At 36.2% G+C, this 19,557-nt stretch overlaps 1 protein-coding gene across 1 annotated transcript; it reads right to left on the bottom strand.

The window, feature by feature from the left end:
* Positions 3,733-8,786, bottom strand: LOC104753539 (probable LRR receptor-like serine/threonine-protein kinase At4g36180). Its single transcript, XM_019237737.1, has 6 exons — positions 8,650-8,786; positions 7,630-8,001; positions 7,236-7,391; positions 7,039-7,107; positions 6,842-6,916; positions 3,733-5,879 (listed from the first exon to the last, which is right to left on the bottom strand). The coding sequence occupies exons 1-6, from the start codon at positions 8,678-8,680 to the stop codon at positions 3,733-3,735; spliced, it is 2,850 nt and encodes a 949-aa protein (XP_019093282.1). The 5' UTR covers positions 8,681-8,786.

Raw genomic sequence — 19,557 nt, 5'->3', positions numbered from 1 at the left:
TCCCCCCCCCCCCCCACGGTTTATACATGCCTTTACCTATCCTAATGCTCCTTGGGAGGATATTTTTATGGATTTTGTTTTAGGTCTACCAATGATTGAGCACAAGGACTCCATCTTCCTAGTGGTGGATCACTTCTAAAAAATGACTCATTTTTATTCCTTATGATAAGATGAACGATGCCACACAAATCGTCGATATGTTCTTTAATGAGGAGGTACGTTTACATGGAGTCCCCAGGACCATTTTGTCCGACAGGGACACAAATTTCATGAGCCACTTTTGGAAAACATTATGGAGAAAATTGGGAGCAAAGCTTCTCTTCTCCACCACCTACCACCTTCAAAACAATGGTCAAACCGATGTTGTAAACCGTACTCTAACTATGTTACTAAGTGTCATGGTTGGTAAGAATCTTAGGAGTTGGCTTGAGTGTTTACCGTATATCAAATTTGCTTATAATTGTGCTACATATTTTGCTTCTAGTTTTTGTCCCTTTGAGGTTATCTACGGATTTAAACCTCTCATACCGCTAGACTTGTTGCCGTTACTGCCCGGTTCACATTTTGATCAAGACAGAGGACGCAAAGATGAACTTGTAAAGCAGCTACACCAAGTCGTCAAGAAAAACCTAGAGAAGAAAATTGAAAAGTACAAATAAAGGGTGGATAAAAAGCCATAAGGAGGTCATTTTTTAGCCCGGAGAATAGGTGTGGTTACATATGAGGACTGATGGATTTCCAATCAAGCGGAGTTCCAAACTTGCACCTCGCGGTGACGGACCATTTAAAGTGTTGGAGCGGATCAACAATAACGCATATCCGCTCGATCAACCGGGTGAGTTTTAATGTCGCCGACTTAGTCTTTCGATACAGGAAACACAGTTCTGAGGTCAGAACCTTCTCAAGAGGGAGAGGATGATGTAGATATCGAACGAAAAGACGAAGACATCTTCGAACCAAATGACATTGCTCCGTAGATATCTATGGTAGTCAACGGACCTATGAAACGATCCCGCACTAGAAAGCTTAGGGAGACGTTCAATGAAGCCGTCGAGACACTACTTAGCTCCATCAACAATCCAACAGTCAAAACCAACAACATGCGCATTGAAAATCATCAATGAAGTGATGGTTTTAAAACTGAACAGCTAGACAATCATGGCGGTCAACAACACGGCGAGGGAGACAAGCGAGTTGATGATTCCGACAACAAGGAGGATGAGGAACAATCTTACGAAGGCTTGCAACCAACTAAAGACTACATGCCAAAATAAGAAACATGAAGAAAAAGAAGCGAGCAAACACTACTCCAACGTGGCCTCTAATCCCCTCGAACAAGGTAAGTTCAGTTTTCATTGTTTCCATTTTCTCTTAATTTGTTTTGCAGGACCTTGCCACGAAATTTGTTTTCTTTTTAGAGTCTAGAGTCCTAAAGAGTCAAGATCAAAGCCTCGGGAAAATGGCCAAAATCAACTCCAACTATTTGTCAAACGCTTTTTTATACCTAAACTTCAACACCCCGCAAATAACAATCCGAATTGTATTAAAATTTAAATTTGCTACCTATATAAAATGTTGTCAATTTTAATGTTTATTCGAACATTGTTAAGTCAGATTTTAACGATATTGATTCAGACAATCTGGCCGTCCATGTGGCACTAAGACTTACCAAAACTAAATCGTTTGGTCATTTTTAGGTGTGTTGTGACAAGAAACAAAGCATTTGACAAAAAAATGGGATATTGAAGTCCATTTTTGGGTGTGTTGTGAGACTTCATTTTTGGTCATTTCTTGCCACAACACATCCAAAAATGACCAAAACGACGTAGTTTTGGTAAGTCCCAGTGCTACGTGGATGTCACGGACCATCTAACTTAACATCGTTAAACTCTGACTTAACATTGTTCGAATATACGTTGAAATTGACAACATTTTATATAGTTTAGGTAGCAAATTTTAATACAGTTTAGGTTGTTATTTACAGGGTGTTGAAATATAGGTATGAAAAAACGTACGGAAAATAGTTGGGGTTGATTTTGGTCATTTTTCTGATACTCAGATAAGAAGCCTATATTCCCTTCTTTAGAAATACCAATTATAGTTTTTAGCTGCATTCTAGTTTTGTTTGATACTTTCTTCCCAAACATGATAGATGATTTTGCAAGATTGACTTTTTCTCTCCGGGCGTTACTATAATTACCTCCATGGCAGTCCAAATTCTTTTTTTTTTAGGTGGTTTCCTTCTCGTTTAACTGCGAGTTTTTTTTACTTGTTTCGTCGGAAGTTCGGTTTACAAAAATGATCAGAAGAGGTTGTGACTAAGAAATTTGTGAGAAATTGAAGAATTGACGTTCGGATTATATTTTCAGGTAAAAATTGATTCACTAGAATCAGAGACTTTAATGGTAGGTAGAAGTTGGCAACATTAACTCTTCTCTTACAACATGTGCTTTTCTCTCTTCTCATTATATATATAAATTAAGGTCTTGAATGTTTGTTGTTTTTGAAGTAGTTTTTGGCTTTAGTTTTTATAATAATTTATTTTATATCCATTCATGATTTTGAAAAAAATAAGTTCTCCTAAAAATGATAGAGAATCTAGTAGTTAAGTATTTTAACAAATTTTCAAACAAAAATCAAAATCCATATATTTTGAGTTTCTCCCTCCAAAAATATCGATCACATTATATATTATTTGCTTATTTGTTTTTGCCAAAAAAATATAATCTACCAACATTAAACCAAAACTAAATAAACTACCATTCAAGCTTTTAAGAAAACTAATATTTATATTACAAATCAAAAACCAGAAAAATCTAAATCTAAAAACTAAAACCAAAAACCAAAATCCAAAATCCGAAACAATTTTAAAAACTTCAAACATTCATGGCCTATATTTTCTAATTAATAAAATAAAATAGAGTATCATAGAAAATTTAACAGAATTAAAAGATGTAAATTCTTATCTATTTGTTACGATTACGTAAGGGGAAAATGAAAAGAAATAGAGGGAAAGGCCAAGGAAGAGAACAATAGGTTAATGGATGTGACCTGTGACTGATCATGTTTGCTTCTAACTTCTATTTCGCAACCGTTTTAACTATGCTTTGCCGCGGTCATCTCCATCATGGGGATTTATATTGCCGTTTCATGACCTGCAGTTGTCACCAGAGATGAGATATGATTAATACTGATGATGTAAGGGGTTGACGTGAGAGAGAGAAAGGAAAAAATTGAGATATGTTGGTTTGAAATGCTAGTGACGAATCAGTTGTAGAGAAAAAAATAGGGAAAACTATAGGAGATGGTCTAAAAACAAAATCCTAAATCCTAAAAATTTGTAGTGGTATTTATGGAAAAGAAATTTTAGGTGATGGTATTTCTGAAAAACAACTTAGTTTATTAGTATTTTAAGGAATTTTAATACTTATTTTTTACCTAGATTATTGAATTTTCATTTCAAATGATTTATATGGTTTGTACCAGATGATTCGATTAATATTAGTTCAGCTCTGGATCCCAAGCATGCTCATCTAATCAAGCTCGCTGATACATTACATAAGTTAACTTTATACAGAAACATAAAATATTCATAACGATGCATATCGATGGTTTCAACACTTCAAATCGGTACCTCTATAGTTGATACTCTTAATAATAACTATGTAAGGTAAATCCAAAGCATATATAGTTATAGAAACACAATTGTAAAAAAAACGAGGTGAAATGACTTTAGCGCAACATACTTTTGGCTAAGGCGATGGAAGCATCGACAATGTGGAGCCATGCGCGACGCAAAGGACAATCAAATAACATAAGTATTAGAAGTCCTATTAGTGTGGTTAAATAAGTTGAAACAGTACTAAAATAGAGTGCCAACATGTCAAATGGGGCTTCATCATCTTCTTCTTTTCCTTCATTTTGTGATTCCTTTGAGCTCTTCTTAGCCTCACAACTTCTTTTGGTCGGTGGTCCACAAAGAAGGGGATTGCCCAAGTAGCTGTTCTTGCTAAAGGTATTAAATTGCATTCCTTGAGGAATGATTCCAGATAAATTATTATAAGATACATCCAAGACAACAAGAGAAGAAAGGCTGGTTAGTTGGTGAGGAATTATTCCTTGTAACATGTTATGCGAAAGATCAAGGCTCTCAATATCCTTGAGATTGGAGAAGCTGGATGGTATGGAACTCGACAAGAAGTTACGAGATAAATTCATGACTCGTAGTTTTGTAAGATCTCCAAGCTCTGCTGGGATAACCCCATGTAATTGATTGCTTGACATATCCATTCCATACATATAATCAAGTACGTTATTGGTGAACTCAGTTGCTCCAAAATAAGTATCATACCTTCGCTTAGTTGCAAATTTAATTTCAATGCCTTGAAAACTAGAGGATATTACCTCGAATTCCTCTACCAAAAATGTAGACTCGTAAAATTTGAACGGAGTAATCTTCCATATGGCTGTACCTATATTGAAATTTGTATCTTCTCGTCCAAATGATAAATTATATAGGCATGAAGGTATGATGCCATTGAGCTTGTTATCTGAAAGATCTAAAAGTCTGATTTTGCTCAAATCACACAGCTGTCTTGAGATCGATCCTGTTAAATTGTTTCCCCTCAACAAAAGAATATATATGCTCTTGGCATTGATAAATTGTGGAATACTCCCAGAAAGTTTATTGTTCCGTAGATCAAGTATTTGGACATGTTCCAACAACGTGTCAGGAATAGGTCCTGTGAGGTTGTTGTCGTGTAGAAACAATTTTATCCCGAACTCCCCACCAACATGTGACGGTAGAGATCCAGATAATATGTTTCCAGATAGGTCAATAAGTGAAAGAAAGCCAATGGACATCAAAGATGTTGGTATTGTACCTTCTAAGAAATTGTTTGATATCGATAAGATAGTGAGACGAGATAAGTTAGACATCCAACCTGGAATATCCCCCGTGAAAAAATTGTTGGACATGTCAAGAACTGATAATGTAGTGTTGGAGCTAAGCAAACCAACTCCGATCTTCCCTGTAAATAAGTTGCTATCAATTCTCAACTCTTCTAGTGAAGTAAAGCTTGTTCCTCTAGGAAGAAAATGGCCACTAAACTTGTTGTGAGAGAGTTTGAGGTGTTGAAGTGAAAAACACCCCGTGACAAAGCTTCTAGGGAGATTCCCAGAGAAGTTATTATAAGATAGATCCAGGAATGTAATGTTTACCATCTCACCCATAGACGATGGTATATGTCCTTGAAACCCATTATTTGAGCCGTTCATTCGTACCAGATGTGGAAGTGCATGACCAATATGATCAGGGAATGGTCCACTAATATGATTCACTGAGAAATCCAAGAACTGCAAATTATGTACTATTGTAGGCATCTGAAAGATAGTGAATAAATTTTTCTGCAACTGTAATACTTCAAGTGTCGGATTATTCGCCAACAGCCAGGTAGGAACATTTCCGGATAATCTGTTCCTTGATAGATCAATTAGACGCAAGTTCTTTTGGTACAAGAGAAAGAAAGGGATTTTCTCCAAGCTGCAAACTCGTAGTACAACAACACTCAGTTGAAATCTTGGCACCAAATTACTCTCTGCTTTGATTTCTGATGTTGATGAAAGTTTGAACACCTTAAGCTTTGTTAGGTTGGAGAGCAGATCAAAAGAGAATACGCCTGTGAAGTTGTTATCTAATAATGATAGATACTCGAGGGACTCAAGGCTGTTGAAACTAGATAGTAGATTTCCACTTAACTGGTTGGATGAGAAATCTAGAACCCGTAGCTTGTTTAGTCTACCAAAACAAAGAGGAAGCTGACCCACAAAATAATTTCCAAGGAGATTGAGCTCTTGCAGATTCTTCATTTCACACACTACTGCAAAAAAAATAGTTTGGAAAACAACAAGATGTGAATAATAGAAGTAATTGTATGTCTCGATAATAGGTTTTGTTAGCATTTTAGTACATTTTTGAAACATAATTAGGAGAATAATACAATCACTTAATAATATAATTGGAAAAAGAGGGAGGTGTGAGATAGAGGTAGCAAGAGATAGCAAAGTGTGTGGGACATAGTGATTGAGAGAGTATTACGAGAAGGGCATCGAGAGTTATGGAGAAGAAAGACGAGAGAGAGAGGGAAGGAAGAGAGTGGTTATGTGGGTTTTTTTTATTTGTTTATTATATTCTATATAATATAAAAACAAAAATATTAGCTAATTAAAATTGGTTTTCAAAAACTTTCAGATATATAAATATCTATGTTTTTTCTTTACAATTTGATATGCATATTGTTTGATGATTTTATTTGATAATGTTAAATATTTTTTACAAATTTTGTATCCGTACACTTTATTGAGTGTACAGATGTCTGTACACATCATTGAGTGTACAGATGTTTGTACACATTATCTAGTGTACTGATGTAATTTGTTTAATGTGTACATTTAATTATGTGTACAGATATATGTTAATTATGTGTACACTTAATAAGATGTATAGACACTTGTACACTTAAAATAGTGTACAGATAATATAATATAATAAAAAATATTAAACAAAATTCATATCAAATTGTAAAGAAAAAAAATATATTTTTATGTATCTAAAAAAAGAAATATATTAACAATTATTTAAAAAAACAAGAAAATGGGAGAAAATAAGAGTAATGGCATAAGATGTAATTAAGTAAGGTCTTGAATGACAAAAAAGACAATATAAATAGGTGAATAGTGGTCAACGTTGTTTTTTCTAATTGTAAATAGTGAATGTATTGATTTGTCAATTTTGTTTCAAAAACATATCATTTCCCCAAATAACTCTAAAAATAAAGCTTGCCTTGCAGTTCCATTATGCTAGAAAAAAAGTTGTAACTTAGATCCAGAGCTTCTAGCATTTTTAGATGATTCAACCCTGCCGCAAGAGAAAGAGACATAAAGCAAGACAACTATAATTATTATGTATATGACGACATGAACAAACGTATTATGAAATTAAATCTATAGATGGATAGTGGTGATTGACGTAGATGGTACCTAGCATGGTGCCGTTTAGTTTGTTCTTACTAAGATCCAACAGTTTCAAGTTTGTCAAGTCTTTTATTTCTGAAAGATAGTCCAAAAAAATATAAGAATGATTACAACTAAAAGAAGAGATAGCAAATTGTAGCCATATAAAAACCAAATGAAATAACCAAACATACATCATTAATAAGTAGGTTACAAATAACAACCTTCAAAAGGGAAAGGGCCTTCCATAAAGCTGTCCTGAAGGGAAAGACTTGTAAGTGATGTAGCAGCATTAAGAAAGGGAAATATGCTGTTGTTGAATCTATTGTAAGAGAGATCCAGAATCTCCAGGTTCCTTAATTTCTTTAAGCTTTTATAACCTGCCAACGAAAAGCGTGTAAGCGAGTATAGAAATAGTAACTAGTCCACCCTAATCACATCAATATATCATATATATATATATATATTAACTGAATGGAATCAAGAGAGTAGATCTTATGAAAATGTAACCATTTGATGCTGAGGAAAATGTAACTAAACTAGTTTCAAATCTTTAGAAAAAGTTGTTCCCAAATAGAGACCAAAACGGTATTCTAGACTGTGAAAACCCCAATATACCTCCAATATTATCAGTAAAGCCATTGAGCCTTGCTAATACTTCCAGACTTCGAACCTCTTCAAAGGGATGTAGTAAAGAAAGATTTAGGAGAGAATTCTCTTTTAAATTCGTAGCACTAATGGAAAGCTTGATTAGCCGCCTGCTTGTACGATTGCACATAATGCCCTCCCACTGGCAACAATCACTCTTTGTGTCGTCATTATTCCAAGTAGGGAAAACGTAGTCCAAGTCCGACTCTTCGGTCATTGACATCCAATATTTCTTTAGCTCCAACAAAGCTTTTCTTTCTTTCTCAATGCAGCTTTTGCATTCATGCAGCTGCCCCAACAGCAACATCACCCATATCAAGTATTGGCCCAAGAAACGCTTCCCTTCCATTGCAAATAACATTGGAAACAAAAGAAGCAAATATAATGAATTAAAATCCGTAGAAATTTGGGACTATAAGTTCAATGCAAATGCTTCCACGGTTATAAGAATTCAACAAGATATATATGATCCTCTGCGTATACTTAGAAAAGTCGAAGTTCTTTGGCACATGTATGTGAATGATCACTATTGTTTAGTTTGAGACTTTGAGTTGTATGATATACAGGGCAGTCGAGGTCCTTGTAGAAAACATCCATCATCGGATGATATGTGTTATGTGTATGACTTAAGACTCATATTTATACCACATAATAAGTCAATCATATAGAAGACAAACTCAGTTGGCCCATTCGAATATGAACTTATTATACAAGTGAACTTACGACATAATCACATAAGCACTAAAAACGTTCTTTTAATATATAGAAGATAATTTAACCATATATATCAAGCATGCAGATTGTAAAATCTTATTCTATAAGTTTGAATCTTCAAAATTAGTCGTTAACATAAACGTTATATATAATAGAGTGTGTAAATTAAATATAATTTTAGAAAAACCCACCAAATAAATTCTAAAACCCGTGTGCATGTTACCTTTAAAATTCAAACATTATCAATAAAATTTAACATCTAATTCTTAATTATACCAGAGAAACTTGAAGTTGTTTTCATAGTCATGATTGGAATGAATAAACCTCCACCGCCAGTTCCACCTGCGCTCGAGATTAAGGCAGCATAGAAGCATAAAACTCCAGCCACAATGAAGATAGCTTGAGTTCTACAGTACTTGGTTCTTTAGGAGATGTTCTCCCTTATTTGGACCTTGTATTGCAGCTTTTGATTATATTTTGGTGGATTATGAAAAAGAAGAAAAAGGAAAAAAATGTCACTTTTTGTTTCGTCTAGCTGAAAGCTTGAAACTTTGTTCTTTATATTTGATGGTCTCAGAGAGTGGTAAGCACATTTTATTTGCACGTTGCTTTCAGATGAGTAGGCTGTAAGTAATCTCATTGACCTTAAGTACCATAAACAATATGATATTTAAGATAGATTCGTTCATTTATATATATACAGACGAAGAACAATTCTAAGAAAAGGGTGAAAAAAAAAAAGTTATTGTCTGAAACTGTGGAATGCGTCGTCTTAGAATATAAATAAAAAAGCTCTCTTAAACATAAAAGATTATAAGCTAGTTTCTTCTTGGAAGTTCTCAACTGATCTTTTGTTATCATGTGATATATATCAAATCATTTATTTATTAAAAAAACATTATTAATAATAAAATAGATGTTGTATATCAATTACTAAAGTCAGTTTCGTGTTTTTGTAGACTATGCTTAGAAATTAATCTTTTAAAACTTGAATGATTACATTTATGTCCAAGAATATTTTAATTGTTATAAGAGGTTTTAATTTTAAAAAATCCGAAATTTATTTTATATTAATGTAGACTCAAATCTGTCGCACCATATAACAAGTTCCGTGGCTTGCATGTAAGTGATATTTTATTGTTCATCTTTTGGAAGATTGTTTAGTTTTTGATGGGCTGAATCAATGAGAGGCTAAGCCTGATTGTGTGAAACGGCTAGGAATGTTAAAATGGGTAAACCTATCTCATTTAAACTCATCCTATTTAAATCCACTCTATTTAAGTATAAACTGATAGGCTGCATCAACCACACGTACGAGTCTTAAGGCCCAAGAGTGTGAAAAAGCCTACTCCATTCTACCTTGGTTGAGTCTCACGTTTTGGATGTTCTCCAATAAAAGAGAAAATTTACTCTATACTTATCCTTCTTGTTTTCTCACACTTTTATTGTTTGTGTTTACCTTGTATCTAGGAACTAGATAGATACAAATCTTTTATTGTGTTTTTCTATATATATGTCGATGTAAACCAAAGGGAGATAATGAAGAAAAGTAGTTAAAGTCTTGTTTTCTCTTATAAACTCTGATTAGGACCTTATCAATCGATATCAGAGCCATCTCGCTTTTGATCCGGACCACATTGTGGTATCAAAAGAAACCTTTGTACCACCATCTATCTTGGTTTTGATCCGGACCACTTTGTGGTATCAAAATATATTTTTATCATATTTTTTTGGTTTTGATCCGGACCACTCTTATAGTATGTTGGTTATAAATACAGTCAAGGAAGATTTAGTTAACCTATTGTAACACCTGCAAACTAAAACTGTGCGTTTTGGGGGAGGGTGCGATCGACACCATGGTGGTGTCGGTCGACATCACTTATTTCTGATTTAATTGTCGATTTTGGTCGGTTTGGTTTAGGGAAAACCATAGAACTGAGATATTAAAGTGAGAAAACGACCTAGGTCTTGTTTTTGTGGGTTGTCGCCGCTTGAAACAGAGCGAAAAGGAGAGAAACAGTTTCTTAAGGTTTTGGAGAGAGTTTGTGAGATTTGAAGGCGTTTTTGGAGAGATCTTGATGTGGGAGTGAGGATTCAAGGCTAGGAACGTGTTAGAAGGTTGCTGAGAGTGTAGGATTCGTTGTTGTTGGTCTAAATCTTCCTGCAAAGAGGTGAGTGCATGACCATGGCTAATCTAAGCCTTTGATTTCATTGTTCTTGCTTGTTTGTGGTTGTTTTGTGTGTTTTTCTTGTTGGGATTGGTTGTTACAGGTTCCTATGGACGTATATGGCTTAGGTTTTGAGTATTGGGCGATTTAGAGGAGTTTGGGAGCGAGATTCGACTCTCGGCTTCGAGCAGATCGCGGTTGTATAGGGAGTATCGATCGACACCAGAAAATCAGGCATCGATCAGCACTGTGGGGTAGTGTCGGTCGACACCAAGGCCAGTGTCGGTCTACACTCGGCTGGTGTCGGTCGACACCTCCCTTCCAGCGAGATGATGTTTGTTTTCCTGGTTTGTATGACTTGCTTGTTGATTGTTTGGAACTTTGGAATCATTGTTGTTTGTGTGTATAGCCCATTAGATGGGAGGATTGCCTCACTGATTGTTTATCAAATACTCATGCATCTCAATTTGTGTTTGTGGTGCAGGTAAAGGCAAAGTGTGATCGTGGAATCAAAGTAATGAAGAGGAGGATGTTCTAGGGACTCGATTGGTTGTTGTCTGGCATTGTTAGGTTGCTAGAGATGGGTCTTTAGAACTTGCTAGGTTGTCGGTTCCTTGTTTCCTGTTGTTTGACATTAGAATGGTTATGTTTGGATATTGGTTATTCTATTATTGAGTATTATTGGATATTGGTATTTGTTATTCCGCTGTTGTTTGTGATTGTGGATAGGTGGCTAGTGAATATGGGACCACTAGTTGTAGTTTATTTATTATTATTATTATTTTATTATTATTTATTATTAAAAAAAAAAGATCAGGTCGTTTCACCTACATGATGAGGTGAAGAAGGTATTGATCCAACATCATTGGGAGGATCGAGCAACAACTTGGAGTAAGAAGATGAAGATGGTGAAGAAACCTAATAGTGTTTCATCCCATGTAAGGTATGGTCGTGTTATGGAGTCTTCGTTTAGAAAACATGGGAACCGTCCCTTTGATCACGGACGAGCTAGGTTGGTGGGGAGGGACAAGTTGGGACCTTATCATAAACCCATTTAAATCCATATATATTTGAAATTCATTTAACCATATCCATATAAACATATATTGCCTCGTTTAATCTATTGAACCCATTTAAATGTATAATTTTGGTGATAATGTACAATTTTGTGGTTTTGTAATTTTGGCGGGAAAAAATGTTTTTGTAAGAATATTTTTAATGATAGAAAAATACAGTAATTTCATGGTTTTTGATTTGACATGGTGAAACGATTCTGTAGTGAGTTTATCTATTAAAACACAACTTTCAATCTGTTTTAAAAAGGGGGACAAGTGAGAGTCTCTCCACCCTAAACTACATTGAACATTGAACAATGTGAAAGATCCTGGTTAGTCATATGACTCATATATTAGTTTATCGAGAACTCAAAATAAATCAATCTGGCTCAATTTCGTTAAAAGTGTTACGTGTTTGGAAAGAATACTTTAGCAAAAAGTCTATTCCATAATTGATGAGATGTTTAGTGTTATAGTTGTATTAATGATCTTATGTGTTGCGATTAACCATTTGTTTCATTAATACTCGGTGATCGCTAATATTTGCCTCGTGATACCCAGATCAAGTGGTGTCATAAGACTAATTAGACACGTTTTTTGTTCATCGTGGACGTTTCGTGTCAAGTAACCTGATTCATTGTGATCGCCGTGGTCATTTAATTTTACATCATGATATGATCATGAGACTATCTAATAAGATCCTTAAATCTTGTTCAACACGAACAAAATTGAAGATTAATTTTTCCGGCCAAACGACTATTTGGGATACATTCTTCTAGATCATATTTCGATGTGGAATCAGTTCAATCAGAGTTCAAATGAAGAAGTTATTCATTTTACAAATCAGGTGAACTCATGACTACGCGATTTGGAACTACGAGCATTCAATGGAGGATTCCGAACAATTCAAAAGGACTCAAACTATGAACCAAACTGTTCTGAAATCTTGATCCATTCTAGAACCACTGAGAATTGGAATCACATTAAAATCCATTCATACTTGAAAGATATGGATATGTCAAATCAGTGGATTTGCCACAGTCCCAATTTCGCATCTGAGCCAAAGATCGTGTTACACAAACCAACTCAGCATCAATTTCGACACGAAATCAATTGGAAGATCTCAATGAATCTCTTACGTTTCGAACAAGCCCAAGAACAGAAGATTTGGCCAACAAAGCACAAAGTTACGCCCCATTTTCCAAAAGAAGTGAATTGAGTTCTTCACATGAAGAGTTTTAGGTCCAATTGGTTTAGGAGATTCCAGAATTATGTATAGCAACCGGGAATGTTTTCTACTAAGCCCAAGGTTAAGAAATGATACAGCCCAAGTTGTTTCTCATCAGAAATTGGATCAAGGAGTCAAAGAGATAAAAGATCAGGGAGACACTTAATGGGTTAATTCAAGAGATTATGGGCAAGGAGAGCATGAGAAATTCTACTTGGGATGATGTCTATGAATTCTAGCCCACTTTGAGCATAATTTAAGTCCAAGAAAGCCCAAAATAATCACTTTATTTTGTGGTCAAAGTGGAATGACGAAAATAGAGTGATTCCCTTCACACAAGGTGAAGGGAAACACTAAGAATTGAGTATTCATTCAACTATCTATCTTTATTAATTTTAGGGAATTTGAATAGAAATGCCATGTTTTTTTTCATTTTCGAAATTGCCATTTTCAATTTTGTGCTATATATAAAAAGACGAAAATACCTTTATTTTTTTTAAAAAATTAATGACAAATTTATTGATGATGTGACATCTACAATTAAATCATTGATTCTTAACATCTAAAATTAAAGTTTTGAAAATAAATCAAGATTGATATTAATTGTTTATAAACATGTTGTTCATCATTCTCCAACAATGTGGTGGACAAAAACTTTGGTCGTTGTATCTGCTCCACAGGAATTGCAGATATGAAGTGTGCACACTGTTTTCTGTTAGCAGTGGACACGAATCTTCATACTAAACCTTAACTATGGTCCACTCAAGAGACAAAGAACATAATAGTGATGGACAAAAAACCTTGGCTACTAGATGTGGTCCACCGGATCTGCAGACCTGCAGTGTGGATAAGTTTTTTGCTAGCAATGGAAACAAAATGCATGAACAAACAGATATGGTCCACTGAAGAGATAGAAGGACATTATAGTGGTGGACAAAAGCATGGTCGGTTGGATCTCATCCACCGGATATGGAGACCTGCAGTGTGGACAAGTTTGATAGTGGTAGACAAAAACTTGGTTGGTAGGATCTCATCCACCGGACACCAGGTTTGCAGACCTAAAGTGTGGACTAGTTTTATTGTTAGCAATGGACACAAAACGCATTACCAGACATATATAGTCCACTAAAGAGAGAGAACGACATAATAGAGATGAACAAAAACATGGCCGGCTGGATCTGGTCCACCGGAGTTGTAGACCTACGGACTGAAACAGATGGATTTTTGCATAAAGAGATTCAGTTTATGCCGCAACGACGGCGATAGACTAAAATACACTGAGATGGAAGGAGATGAAAAATCGAATGAGATTGAAGATGGAGAAACGGAAAAGTTGAAGGTTAGAATGAGAAGAGGGAGATTTGTGTTTTGAAAAAGAATTTTGAGCGAAACAATTTTGCGAAACAATTTTGCGTTTAACGATGGGTGTTTTAGTTGTCTTACTCAATTATCTTAATTCCCAAAAAAATACATAAGAAAATAGTTAGTTTTGTATTAAAAAAAAAAAGGTATAATGGTCTTTCAATTATGGGGTTGTGGCAAGCGGGAAAAGGAATTGGGAAAAATGGCATTGACCAAAATGTTTGGTTATGTACCTGGCAGTTTTGATAAAATTCTCTTAATTTTAGTTTCAAGAATAGTTAATATTTGGCTTTGTTACCGATTTTCTTTTCTTAGATAAACTCATGTAAGAGCGATGAAATAATCATCCAACTTTTTATCAAAAAATTTTCTTTTTGAAAGTGATTCTCTTATGTTCTTTGTGAACAAAACCAATTGTTTGGTGTGATTCCAATAATCAAAACCGACTGCTTGATATGATTCCAACAGTCAAAATCTAGTTTTTTTGGTGCGATGCTGAGAGATCCGATCTTTTTGGTGCGAGGCTGAATTATCAAACCGGTATATCAAGAGTCTTTCCGCAACTCTTGTGCGACCATTCATTCCACCATCCTTATTCTAGAGGCATCATTGTCTCTAGAATCAAAGTGTCTCTATCTACTAACTCGAAAATGCCGATTCCTTGGGAGAATCATATTACATCAACGACACAAGAACCGGTACCTAGGTTGGGTTATGTATGACGATACATTTTTGAAGGACCATCTGGTTTTCTTTGTGGCTTCAATTCGAGGACAAAGGAAGAACGGAGGATCGGAACAAAGTATGGAGACCTAGGTTCAAGCGTCTAGTAACTTAGTGTCGTCGTTAATACATATATATTTCCAATTGTTATAAATCGATAACATCATATTTTCACGCAGGTCTAACCAAATAACCAAAAGTGTGATACAAATTCATGGTCAACTATGAGGAACGTAGCCATGGTCAAGAAGCAGTTCAACAAAGGAATGATAGAAATTCAGCAATTCCATCCTCCCACTGACGAAAACCTGCAACTAGAAGACACATACAAAAAGAGGAGACAAAACGTTTCTTTAGTTTGTAGTCCTTTATTAATTTATCTTTTACAAGTAAGTTATATGTATATAATAGCCAATATACTCTCTCTTCGCAATATACCCAAACTATTTGTGAAACGCTTTTTCATACTTGTACTTTAGTATCTTGTAAAAATCAACATAAATCATTAAAACATTCAAATTTTAAACCTGAACTATGTGAATTTAGCCAATTTCAACATCTATTTAAACGGTGTTAATTAGCAAGTCGTTTGAAATAAAAATAATGTTAATGGTGCAAGATGGACTTAAAACTTGCAGAGCATAAGCCACCAAAATTGCTCTCATACCACTGAGCCATATTGATTCATTATGTACTAGCTCACACCGCTTAAATATATCGTATTGTCTTTTGTCTCTTCTTCTTCTCTTTCCCTTTTTTGCTTCCCATGGGGACTGTGACCAGCCGTTGGGACTAAAGCTCTAGAATCCAAAAATCAAATTGGAAAAGAAGCCTCTGTTAACCCAAGTAAAGCTTTTGAAGGCACGAAGCCTCCGTTACCCCAAGTACCTCCAGTAACAATCATGCTAAGAACAATTTGATTTGTGTTCTCCCTTTAAAGTTATCCATATCAATTTGAATCATAAATTACCAAATCATAATCGAAAATAGAAAGGTTGTCTCTACTCTTAATTTGAAAACGACATGAGGTCAATTGCCTCGACGGAGAGAAACCAAGCACTTCTCACCGGAGTACACATATCTGGATATTACTCGGCATATTAGAAGAAGAAACGACGTTAAATGAACAAAGCGGACAGTTCGCTAAAGGAAGTGATGCTTGTGAGAACAAAAGAGAGATGATTGCAGGCAGAGAGGAGAGACGAAGATGACAAGCCCGACAAGTCTATTGTTTTGTAGGATAAATCTATTTAATAATTTATCCTACAAAACAAAAGGCAATAAGTTGTTGTGCCCTAGTGGTTATATCGGAATAGTTATTATTCGGGTTTCGTCCACCCGAGTTCAAATCCTTCTACATGTGATTTTACATTCTTAAAACTAACATGACGTCGTATAGAAGTTTTTGCCATGTGTTTGCGACGGTGTCATATGACTCAGCACCGTTAACCCGTTAATTAACACCGTTTAAATAGTTGTTCTTGGCTAAATTCACATAGTTCAGATTTAAAATTTGAATTTTTGGATGGTTTAGGTTGATTTCTATAGGGTAATAATGTTCAGGTATGAAAAAAACGTTTGACAAATAATTTGTGTTGATTTTGGCCGTTTTCCCAAATTATAAGTTATAGTAAAAACACACATTAGATACACAAAACCACTTTTATAAATAAAAACAATTGAGAGACACAAAAAAATTATTAAAAAGAAAAAAAAAACAATGACAAATGTTAAAGGGGCATTCTCAAAAATACCCCTTTTTCCATGTCGTTTTTTTTAAAATACTCTTCCACGCTCACCATTTTCAAAACTACCACTCTGTATGTACAAAATGATTAAATTACCCTTTTTGAGTGACAATAAGAATACACAGTCACTAAATTACCCTTTTTGAGTGACAGTAAGGTTTTTAAAAAACTTTTAATAGGTTTCTAAAATGTTTTTTATAAGGTTTTAATAAGGTTTTTATAAGGTTTGTACTTATAAAAACTTTATAAATTTCTTATAAATATTTTTAAATTGTTTAAAACCTAATAAAAACCATGTAAGTTTTTTTTAGTGGTAGGGATGTTTGGGGTTGGCCTGAAGAGTGTTCATGATGGTGGTGATATTCCAGAGAGGGAATATGGTGGTTTGTAGGACATTGCGATGTTTTACGAGAACCACGAGAGGTAGTTCAGGTTGGTAGATGCTTATAGAAGTTAGGACATGTTTGCTCATTAGGAGATAATTAGTTCTCCTGGGAGATGATTAGTTCTCCTAGGGAGATGATTACTTCTCCTGAGGGGATGATTAGCTCCCCTGGTGCACCACGGGCTTGACGGGTTGCGACCCTGATTGCGGCAGAGGAGATGATTAGTTCTCCTAGGGAGATGATTACTTCTCCTGAGGGGATGATTAGCTCCCCTGGTGCACCACGGGCTTGACGGGTTGCGACCCTGATTGCGGCAGAGGAGATGATTAGTTCTCCTAGGGAGATGATTACTTCTCCTGAGGGGATGATTAGCTCCCCTGGTGCACCACGGGCTTGACGGGTTGCGACCCTGATTGCGGCAGAGGAGATGATTAGTTCTCCTAGGGAGATGATTACTTCTCCTGAGGGGATGATTAGCTCCCCTGGTGCACCACGGGCTTGACGGGTTGCGACCCTGATTGCGGCAGAGGAGATGATTAGTTCTCCTAGGGAGATGATTACTTCTCCTGAGGGGATGATTAGCTCCCCTGGTGCACCACGGGCTTGACGGGTTGCGACCCTGATTGCGGCAGAGGAGATGATTAGTTCTCCTAGGGAGATGATTACTTCTCCTGAGGGGATGATTAGCTCCCCTGGTGCACCACGGGCTTGACGGGTTGCGACCCTGATTGCGGCAGAGGAGATGATTAGTTCTCCTAGGGGATGATTAGTTCCCCATAGGGTATGAGTAGTTCCCTTCGTACCGAGATCTCGAGGGTGACGATCCGAGAGTGAGACAGTATAGCTCGAGGACGACGGTTTGAGAGTGCAGCCGGTGCAGTTCGAAGGTTGCAACCTGAGAATTTATGAGTGAGGGAGCAAACAATGTCTAGAACGTGGTTATGAGCATAGTGACTGGATTTAGACCTCGGAGTGATCTCGAGTTTTGGGTTGTGCTGACCAGTGGTGTAGTGACCCGCATAAAGGGGTACAGACCGGACAAGAAAAACGCGAGAAAGAACTTGGAAAGAGCTTAGAAAAATGGAGAAAGAAAAACCTTGAGAAACGACCGAGTAACTTGTGGAGGAAGTCACTAAGTTGCGAAACATCCAATGGCCGAAGAACGGACGAGAACCGTTAGGCCAACAAGAGAGTTAGACATTGGACGTTGGACGTTGGGGGACAATGGTGAAAAGTTTAAAAGAAGGATAAGGAAGAGGAATGGCCAAGATAAAGGCAAGAGAAAGACGTGGGATGGAACATGAAAACAGAATGGTCATGTACCAGCTGACCGGCAATGTACCAAGGGACCATGGAAGGGAAGGTCACGGTACGTACCAAGCACGAGGGAACGTACAAATCGAATGGAGAAGAGTTTATTCGTCACGGATAAGAACATCGTGCGTAAGGTATGGGTGGACCGGACACGGACAAGGGACCATGTACCTTAGACAAGTACGTAAGTGTACTTGGGACGTGGTTGGGACAAGAAGGAAGCGAAAAAGTCTGGCTATGCTCAGGAGGCCACGTGTCGAAATCTTAAGGAGTTTTCGCCCACGCTTGAGATGCACGCGCGCGTGAAGAGCTTCTCCGCCAACACGTGTCCAATGCATGCGAGAATTTGGACACTTGTCACGCCAATTTTGACACCTGTTTTGCATGAGAAGTCGAGTGTGAGGCCTATAAATACCGCCTCATTGCTCTTATTTTCGACCAAAAATCTTTCTTAAACACCAAAACTCTCCCAAAATTTTGTTTGATCTTTGAGAGAAAAATCAAGAGATTTTCGATCAAGGGAGAGAGAAGAGAAGGGTTGTTCAAGTTAGAGGCTAAGGAGGAAGAGGAGGTGATATCAGATCGGTGTTGGTGTGGTGAAGATCAATCCGGCCAAGTTCTTCTAAAAATTGTGAGTTGTGATTGTTTGTTTATGGATGATGCATTAGCTCTCTAGCTCTTGCATCAGTCCTTGTTTGCTTGTTTATTGTATATTTTCTTGGTAGATTGCATGTTAACTAGCTTAGAAGCAAGTAGACTACCATGCATAAACTTAGTTTAATTACATGTAGTCTTGTTATGGGTTAAATTCGACATGCATACAAGAGGGGGATGAGTGGTCAGACATGCATCGGTTTACTTGAGAAGTTTTTAAGATGAATGATAATTTTTGCATAATTTTGGTGGTGAGACCTTTCATGCATAAATTTTGAGGAGATGGGGATCATGTGTTTTGGTGAGAAATTATACAAGAATTTTCTTGTATAAATTTCGGACATGGGGTGTGATGCATGGTTTATTGGTTAATCATGCATAGGATTATGGAGAAAATTTAACCTCAATGGACTTGATGGTAGATCAGTCTATTGGAGGGTTAATTTTAAAAGAAGTTATGCGAGAATTACCATGATAGAAGAGCCACATGCATGTTGAAAAGTTGTGGATAAAATGTTTCTTGAAGAGAAGAAATCTTTCTTTAGA

The sequence above is a fragment of the Camelina sativa genome, chromosome 16 (genome assembly GCF_000633955.1).
Source record: "Camelina sativa cultivar DH55 chromosome 16, Cs, whole genome shotgun sequence".
Classification (NCBI taxonomy): Eukaryota; Viridiplantae; Streptophyta; class Magnoliopsida; order Brassicales; family Brassicaceae; genus Camelina; species Camelina sativa.
This window is presented reverse-complemented; position numbering and strand designations above follow the sequence as displayed.

Excerpts from the sequence above, each read along its gene's own strand:
- LOC104753539 (XM_019237737.1), bottom strand. The coding sequence starts at position 8,680 with ATGACTATGAAAACAACTTCAAGTTTCTCTG. Across the intron at positions 6,917-7,038 it reads ACTAAACGGCACCATGCTAG|GGTTGAATCATCTAAAAATG; the intron begins GTACCATCTACG and ends CTCTTGCGGCAG. Across the intron at positions 5,880-6,841 it reads TAGCATAATGGAACTGCAAG|TAGTGTGTGAAATGAAGAAT; the intron begins GCAAGCTTTATT and ends TTTTTTTTGCAG.